The sequence below is a fragment of the Marmota marmota genome, unplaced genomic scaffold (genome assembly GCF_001458135.2).
Source record: "Marmota marmota marmota unplaced genomic scaffold, marMar, whole genome shotgun sequence".
NCBI classification, from domain to species: domain Eukaryota; kingdom Metazoa; phylum Chordata; class Mammalia; order Rodentia; family Sciuridae; genus Marmota; species Marmota marmota.
The window spans coordinates 9,412,054-9,420,747 of NW_026000093.1; the positions used below are offsets into that span (position 1 = coordinate 9,412,054).

The following is an 8,694-nucleotide window of genomic DNA, read 5'->3' on the forward strand; positions in this document are numbered from 1 at the left end:
TAGTGAGTGTACTCATTCATCATTCATTCATTCAACAACTATTTAATGACTAATATATTTTAAAGTGTTCTGAGCATTAAAATACAATGAAAAAACCAAAATCACTACCATTACAGAGCTTCCCTTCTCAACCAAGCAATTTGCTATCTTCCCAAATCAGATCATGCCACTCCCAGTTAAAAATCTTCTAATGGTTCTCATAATGCAGAGATAAAATCCAAATTCCTTACCACCATCTACAAACTCCTACATGATCTGACTATAGCAACCACTACACAGTATCTCTCTCCTTTCACTCTATTTAGAACACTCCAGACTTACTAGTCTTCTTATGGTCCGTTCTTTGCACTTGCTATACTCTCAGTTCAAATGATACCAGCTCAAAGTGGCCTTCCCTGAGTACAACAACTAGAGTAGGACCCCAAGACAATCTTCAGACTCATAAAGGCAACTGCCTCCTTAGCATCTCCCTTGGCACATCAAAGGCACCTCTAATTAAACCTCTAAGACCAATCTGAAATGGCACTCATAATATGCTCCTCTTTTTACCATCAACAGAACATCAATTGTGAAAACTACAGGAGTCATTTTTAATATACCCTTAAAAATTCTTTCACATCATTTTATATTTACCTTCTCTACAACCACAACCCAATTCAAAACATATCATCTCTTACCATAAAAAGACTACAATAAACCTCTCTGTCCTCCTTTCACTTCCCTCCAAACTATTCTCCAAGTATCTAATCTGAGTCTTTCCATTCATTCAAAACATTGCAGTTAAGAGTACACTTTTGTTACCACCACCCCCAATACTGCTTATGCTCATGACTCTGAAAGACCTGAACTGATTCTCAGACTATTTTATTAACCTCAGTAAACCCAAGATTATTTTCTAGCTGGGCAATCTTTGGCAAATTATTTAGCTTCTCCAAACCCCAATATCTTTAGGTACAGAAGGATGCAACACTACTTAACTTCCTATGTTGTTCTGCAGATAAATTAATTATGACACTAAAATGTTTAATTAAGGGCTTGCTATTTGCTAAAGGCTAAATAAATTTTAGGTAGCATAACTTTTCCATTGGCTTAACTCTGGGCTTTTCATCTCTCGGACACTCTATACTAACAGTCTTATAACCAGGCTCATTCACCTCCAAATACCCAAGGCCCACAGGATAGCATATTGTAAGCCATAAGAATAGGAGGTCTTCTTTTAGTAATATAATACTAAAGATGTGGTCTAAACTCCTTTGAGTCTAGAATATGATCTACCTAACATGCATCAAACTCATCAGATTAACTGAATTTGTAGCACTAAAACCTATTGGGCTTGATAATTTGAATTAGTTTTCTTTGCCTATAGTACCTATATCTGTATCAATTACTAGTTATTTTGATATTACAGAAGAGGAAACTATGGCCCCCAAAAGCTATATGACTAGATAAGATCACCTGTTCTAGTGGCTAGACATGATAGCAAAGCAAGTGTTCTCTGAGCACTTCTGACTTTTTCAGGGAGTATTTCTGTTGAAAGAGACCTGTTTAACTCCCATCCTATAGGTCAACTTGAGAAAGACTGAAGACAAAAGGAAATTTAGCAATCCTGGGCCAAACTTGAGTTTGCTGAGACAGCACATGCCTGTGGAATATGATCTGTCAACTTGGGCATCAACTGATAAATTGGGCAAGATAATTCTTTGTTATGCAGGACTATCTTGAGCACCTTTGGATATTTACCCTCTACTCATCTAATGCCAGTAGTATTCCACCCTGGTTGTGAAAAACCAAAGTATCTCCAGACATTGCCAAATGTCCCTTGAAAGATAAACATGCCAAGTTGAGCACTCTAGAATAACTCCTGATATTCTTTTACTGAGGAGGGATCCTTACATAGGCAAGTTCAGGTCTCAACCCAAGGACACTTAACACTGAGCCATATTGACAGTCTTTTTAATTCTTAAAAAACAACAACAAAAATAGGGTCTTGCTAAGTTGCTTAGGTTGGCTTTGAACTTTCTATCCTTCTACTTCAATGTTCCAAGGTGCTGGAATTACAGGCATGTACCACTATGCCTCCCTAATCCACCAGGATTTAAAAAAAAAAAAAGAGTACTTGTGGCTTTTCCATGGTCATTTTCCATCAGGAAGTAAACTGAAAAGGAATGTGATCTAAGTTTTTTACCAAAAAAATTTGAGGTGAGACTTTAATACCAACCAGTCATTTAAAACTGGTTGGTATTTAAGACTGCTTTGGGATAATGGGGGAGGGGAGAGACAAGAGTGGAAAAAAAATGCCAGTGCTGAGTTTATTTTTTACATGGATAGAACATTTGGCCTCTAGACTAAGAAAACAGGGGTAAAAGGAGATGGCTCAACATGACACAATCCCTACTTTGACGCTGTATAAATGAACACAACCTCCTCTATTCCTCCAGTCGACACACAACATGAACCCTAAAGATGTACAGGCAAACATTCAAATAGTCACAAAAAGACAAAAAGTTACTTTCTAAGGCAGAGACTTTAACATTTTCAAATCAAAAAGCTTAGTTTTTGTGTTTATGCCACTCACTGCCTTTAGCAGCTATTCCATTTTTTGTTAATAAGTGATAACATGAGTAAACCCAAACACACACATATAGATGTATGTTTTCAATATTTAAAACACTTTTAACTTATCTTTTTAAAAAATTTTCAACTGTGTTTGCTTATATTTTACTATTACCGCCTTAAAGCTTCTATAGTTGTACTTTTTTTTTCCCTCAGGAAGTCACACTAAGTTTTAAGTAGCCTCTTAGATGTCTGGCTACAATGAAGAATTAAGACAGTTCATGTAGGCTGTGGAATGGAGTGTCATAAGCCTCAAATTTCCCATCTTGTAAAGTGGGCATAAAAAAATTTATTTTTCAAAGTTGCTGTGAGAACCAAATGAAGTCCTCCTGCGTGGTCAGTATCTAGGCACCTGGAATACATTGAGTAAGTGGTTATTGTTAGTAATGTTATAACTATCATATATCAACTTCTCTGAAAATCCTGTTTTAGAGAAGCACAGATGTTTTAGAGAAGACAGATATTTCACAAGCACATCGTACATCTAAATCCAAACAAAGTAAGTATTATATATGATGATAAAGCAGAACAGGGCAAAAGAAAAAGTGGGAAAATGCATTATTTTGTTTTAGTAGACATTTGAAAAAAAATTCTACTAATGTCTCTTTTATATCTGGTATCCAGCAATTCATAACATGAAATCCAATGTTTCATGTGGGGAAAAAATGAAAGAAAAAGAAAGGAAGAGAGATAGGAGAAAGAGAGGATAAAGAAAATCAAAGCACAAATATGACACCGTGGAAGGAGTTACATAAGATACATAACTCTACAATGACAATATTCTTAACTATCTCAAGAACAACAGCAAAAGTTTAGATACCTTCCAAGACAGCCTAGGTTTAATTACAACTGTTTTATCTAATCAAACTTCACTGGAAATATTTTTTTCTTCCTAGTAATCAAAGTCAACTGTTAAATGAGGCATACATTTAAAAAATATTGCTACACTACATTCAGTTCTTCTGGAACTACAATATATTCAAAAAAGTTTTACAGTATATTCAACTCAACAGCTCCTCTGAACTGATGAATTTCAAAAGTATTAGTAACAAATCCAGAATGACTGGATTTCCTGAAGAAAATGTCAACTCCTTCAGAAACCTACAATTCTAAATTTTCTGGCATAATTAGAGATCTTTAATCAAGTGTCAGGTAGGATACAGAGCTACAGAGCTAAAATGAAGTTGCCTGGAAGCGTATTTCCAAATACTTCCTTGAAGGGCCTCTAAACTACTAGCCATTAAGAGATCCTGCGGGGGGGGGGGAAGCCACGTCATTTAGGACCATGCCCTGCCCCTTCATGCCCTGTGGAACTAACAGGTCTGCAGCAGACTTTTATAGTTTTTGAATTTTAGTTGGCTACTCGCCTGCAGGCCAGAAAACGTGTAATCTACAGCCATGACCCTTCCAATAATGAAATCAAGTGTGAATAGGGGTTTGAGGGATTCTAGTCCAATTCTTTTATGTTACAGAAGAGCCTGAAGCATCAGTGTTATTTACCTTCTCAGCCTTTTTGTATCAGAGCCTTCTCAGAACCCAAGTCTCCTGATCCCTGGTACACTTCACCACACAATCCAGGGAAGGACCAGAGGGCATGGGTTCTGAGTTAAACTGCCTGGAACCTTACCCAGCTCTTCCAAGAACTGTTTGCATGACCTTGTGCACCTTAACTTCTGCCTCTCAATTTTCGCATCTGCAAAATGGAAATCAGGGGCTCCCACGACCTGGGACTGTCGGGAGTCCACACGCTACAAAACGTTTCCAGGATCCCAGGCTCCCTGGCCAGAGTGGCCCTGCCGCCCATGGGCTCCCACCGAGCCCAGCGTTCCAGGTACGGACCTGCACGCTGGGGAAGGCAGTCTTGAGCAAGTANGCCGCTCCCGCGCCCGCGCGCCCATCGCTCCCTCCCTGAAAGGCTGAGCCGCGCCGTGAAGATCACGGTGTCCGCCCCACGCGGCCCACTTTCCCAGAACCTCTACCGGCCCACAGGTCGGACTTCCACGTTCGCCAGCCGCCGATAGGTGAAAGGGGAGCGTGGGTGTGTATCCGGGTTACGCGGGAGGCGGGAGGAGGGGCGGGGGCGAGGGGCGGGGCGAGGAAGGCTCCTCCCTCCAGGCAGGGGGTCGGCTCTCGCGCCAAAAGGCTCTAGAATGGGCCTCCTTTATGGCTCTGGTGGTGTTTGGGTTTTCGAAAAACTCCAGGAGACGGAAAGCTGCTTTCTATGCAGGAAAGGGTGCTGAGAACCGAAAGGATATTTAAGTGAAATCTCTCTTTGTGCCACTAACTATGGCCGCAGTAAAGCCACACTGACATGTAATCTTCCCATCGCTGCCGGGTTTTTGAGGAAGGGAGGAAAAAACGACAAGCCATTTCAAAACAGACCTTTGTGAGCCTTTTTGGCCGGTGCATGTGTGGACACAGTCTGTAACTTGAAATAGAATCTGCAAGGATCTTCCAGGGACTGGGTGGGCGGTGGGGGGAGGAATTTTACTTGGCCCTTTATTCTGCAGGCCTCCTTGTGATCTGAACGTTCTGTATGTAATGTGTAGAGTTTTCCTTTGCCATCACCAGCCAGAATAAATCATTATTTAAGAAGCTGAAAAATATACCTTGACCTGGGGCTTTCAGAATGAAGGAATACAAGAGAGGTTTCTCTGGCTTCCAGGTATACTTTAGCTCTGCAGCCCTCCCAGAGGTTGATAACAGGGAGCAGTTGATTGACAAGGTGCACTTGATTTAAAGGTTGTTAGAAGATGTCAGTGGATCTAGGATACATAATCTTTGAGTCAATGAAGATCCTCCAGGTGTACTATAGAGACGAATTGAACAGAAATAACTGCCTCTACCAAGCTATTATTCTTAGCAATAAAAATAGTGGATACTTATTAAATTTTAGTATTAAAATAAATATTAGTAAGTTTATATTTAATCTTTAATGTGCATATTAAATGTACAGTATCCCTCTTAAATGATAGAATATTTTTATTAAATCAACTTAAAATGCAGCCCATTTTACTGTTCATAGTAAAAGGCATTGGTTTTAATATTAAACACTTTAAAAACTGCTAGTATACGACCTTCTGACACATCCATTGTTAAGCAAGTATTGGAGAACCTGACCTGTACTGCTTCCTTAGAGGTCAGGGCTTCTCTAGAGTTTGCATATGGTTATATAGATACAATAGACACTGATTAGTAATTGCTTGATTTTCCTGCTATCTATCTGTAACTAATTTAAAAGTGAGCACAGCACAAAGTACAAATATGAATCAATGAAAGGGACCCACCGCACAATTAAACAAAATTGCTTTCCAAAGAAATCTGAAAGTAAAGATCACAGAGTAATTATGGATACCCATCCCAGGGATGAAGATAAAGATCAAAGTTGAGATATAAATGATTGAGTTCAGCAGAACCACCTCAAAACTACACTATGAGATCAACAAAACAAGTGAGTTGAGTAGTGGTCATGAGAGTACTAAAAGTATCACTGGGAAATCTGCCCAAGGATTGTCTAAACAATGTTTTCCAAAGATATTGGAAAAGAACTTAAGGCAACATTCACTGCAGCATTATGCTTAATATCATAATCTCCCTCAGACCACTGAGGGAGATTATACAAGTTTGGGCACATTTTCTGCTGCAGGATAGTGGTCCAACACTTGAGAGAAAAAGTGCTAAAGCATATATTAAAAAAAAAAAAAAAGTGCTTTTAAAGATCTTAGCTCTAAGAGGTACTGTAGTTCTCTGGTGATAATTGATAATAAGCAATAAATATTGGGGATATAACATTTAATTATTAAGAGAAACTATATCAAGAATAAAGTATTTAACTAATTACATTTAGATTTTTATTTATTCATTTTTTGTGGGGCTAGAGATCAAACTGAGGGCTTTCAGCCTTGAACATGCTAGGCAAGATTCCGCCAGTGAGCTACAACCCAAGCCCAGATACTGTTTTATAATCCTCATAGGAGCTGGATACAATAGCATAGGTCTGTAAGCCCTGCTACATAGGAGACTGAGGCAGGAGGATCATAAGTTTGAGATCAGCCTGGGCAACTTATCAAGACCCCATCTCAAAAAAAATAAAAGGGTTGAGGCTATAACTCAGGGTAATACTCCAACTTCCTGGTCTAATCCCCAGTAACTTAAAAAAAAAAAAAATCTTCACAGGAATTTTATTGGACAACATATATTCTTTTAGAATGAGAAGTGTGAAAAATTAAATTAATATGTTTGTGATCTTGAGACAAACTTGTTTTTATTTTAAAGAAATTTTTTCTTGTGTGTTGAGGAAGATGAATATTACCAAATATTTTCTGTATATGAATCCTAGTAGCAAGAAGAATTGACATTTAATAGAAACTTCTCTAATGTACTTCTGCTTACCTGACTTGCCGGACCCATGCTCTTCACATTTTTATAAAGCCACTCACTGGTATTCAGAGAGTCTCTGGTCTCACATCTAGTAATGTCCCTACTACTGGAGCACTCCTACAAATTGAGCTTTATATGACTCTCAAGAATCAGTTTTGTGTATTTCCAATCCCATTTGCCATGGGGTTATTATTATAAATGCATATTAAATAACACATGGAGCATAATAAAATATTCAAAATAAATATGAAGCTGAAAGCTTCAAATAACTTGCTGAAGGAATTGGAGCAAAAAGTGTAGTTGATTGGGAGGAAAGGAATCATAAAAATTGTAACAGATGCTGAAATTGCATTGTTTCTTGAGAATCTTCAACCTTTCAATTCACTTTAAAGAATACAAAATGGGTCATCTTAAAGGACGCATTACATACTTATGCTTGATACAAAAAAGACAACTTGAAACTGCAATTAGTGATTATACTCCAAGATTAGGCAATGCCTTATATAAAATGTAGACAGGAATATATATTGACATCTTTAAAGTTCAAATGTTTAAGATCTCTAGTTTTTTCTGTAGTTTCCCATTTTGAGTTATCTCAATTGACTGGCCCCAGTCTTGATTCCATCAAAGGACCTCTTCTAAATGTCTATATATTGCTGCCTTTCCTATAAATGTCACCTTTCCTTAGAGTTTCCATTATATGTAAAATTAAAAAAATACCTATTTATAGACTATTATTAGCATCTTAAAGGGCATTTTGGTTTGTCTAAATCACTTCTGACTCCAAAATTTACCCTGGAAAAAACTTTTTCAAAATTAACTTCTGGGCCAGGCCTGGTGGCTCACACCTGTAATTCCAGCAGCTTGGGAGGTTGAGGCAGGAGAATCACAAGTCCAAAGCCAGCCTTAGCAACTTAGCAAGGCCCTAAGCAACTTAGCAAGTCCACATCTCAAAATAAAAAATAAATAAATAAAAAGGGTTGGTGATGTAGCTCAGTGGTAAAGTGCCCCTGGGTTCGATCCCTGGGACCATAAAAAGAAAAAAAACTTCTGTCAGATGCATTGTATTTTTTGTTTTCCTTTAAACATTACATTGTAGGAAGACAATGAAAGGTTGTCAGTGAAAGGTTGAGGCTAATTGAACCCTCATTAAAGGTGGTTCTAATATGTTTTGGAAAAAGAAAACAAAAGAATAAATTGATGGCATTTTTTTCATGCTTAAACTATAGAACTTCCAAGAAGAATACTATTTGTATCTTATTCCTTTAAGTGATTTTATCTTACTGAAATACTGATTCTGTTTTTTAATAGATGCAGTGATATAGTATTTGGTTCTGCCATTGAAGTTCTCTCTTTGGCATATATTACCATCTAATTCTGAAACAGTGACTTTCATGTGTTAAGATGTGAACAGTCTGTTTCTAAAACAATCTACATCCATTGTTAAAATTGTTTTCCTACAGGATTTAGAAATACAATAAATTTAAACAGGTAACTTTTTCAATTAATGTAAAATAATTGTGTTGCCATTACAGCATTCTATTATGACCCTGATCTTAGCAATACTAGCAATGAATTCTTATTAAATAAAGATAGTGTTGTAGGTATATACAAAAGAAAACCAGATATATTTTCAACCCTTTGAAATTAATCACTCTAATCCACGTGCACATGAAGCCAGATAAGTATTTTACATATTGT

General features: G+C 37.6%; 1 protein-coding gene across 1 annotated transcript in view; it reads right to left on the reverse strand.

Annotated features, from left to right (window-relative positions):
* Bpnt2 (3'(2'), 5'-bisphosphate nucleotidase 2) overlaps nt 1–7,023 on the reverse strand; it is a 28,664-nt gene extending 21,641 nt beyond the window's left edge. The window contains exons 1-2 of the mRNA XM_015485698.2: nt 7,006–7,023; nt 4,453–4,521 (exon numbers count right to left, since the gene is read on the reverse strand). Of these exons, the coding sequence (XP_015341184.1) occupies nt 4,453–4,521; nt 7,006–7,023 (87 nt within the window). The remainder of the gene's footprint in view (nt 1–4,452; nt 4,522–7,005) is intronic.
* Nucleotides 7,024–8,694: the final 1,671 nt, after the last annotated feature.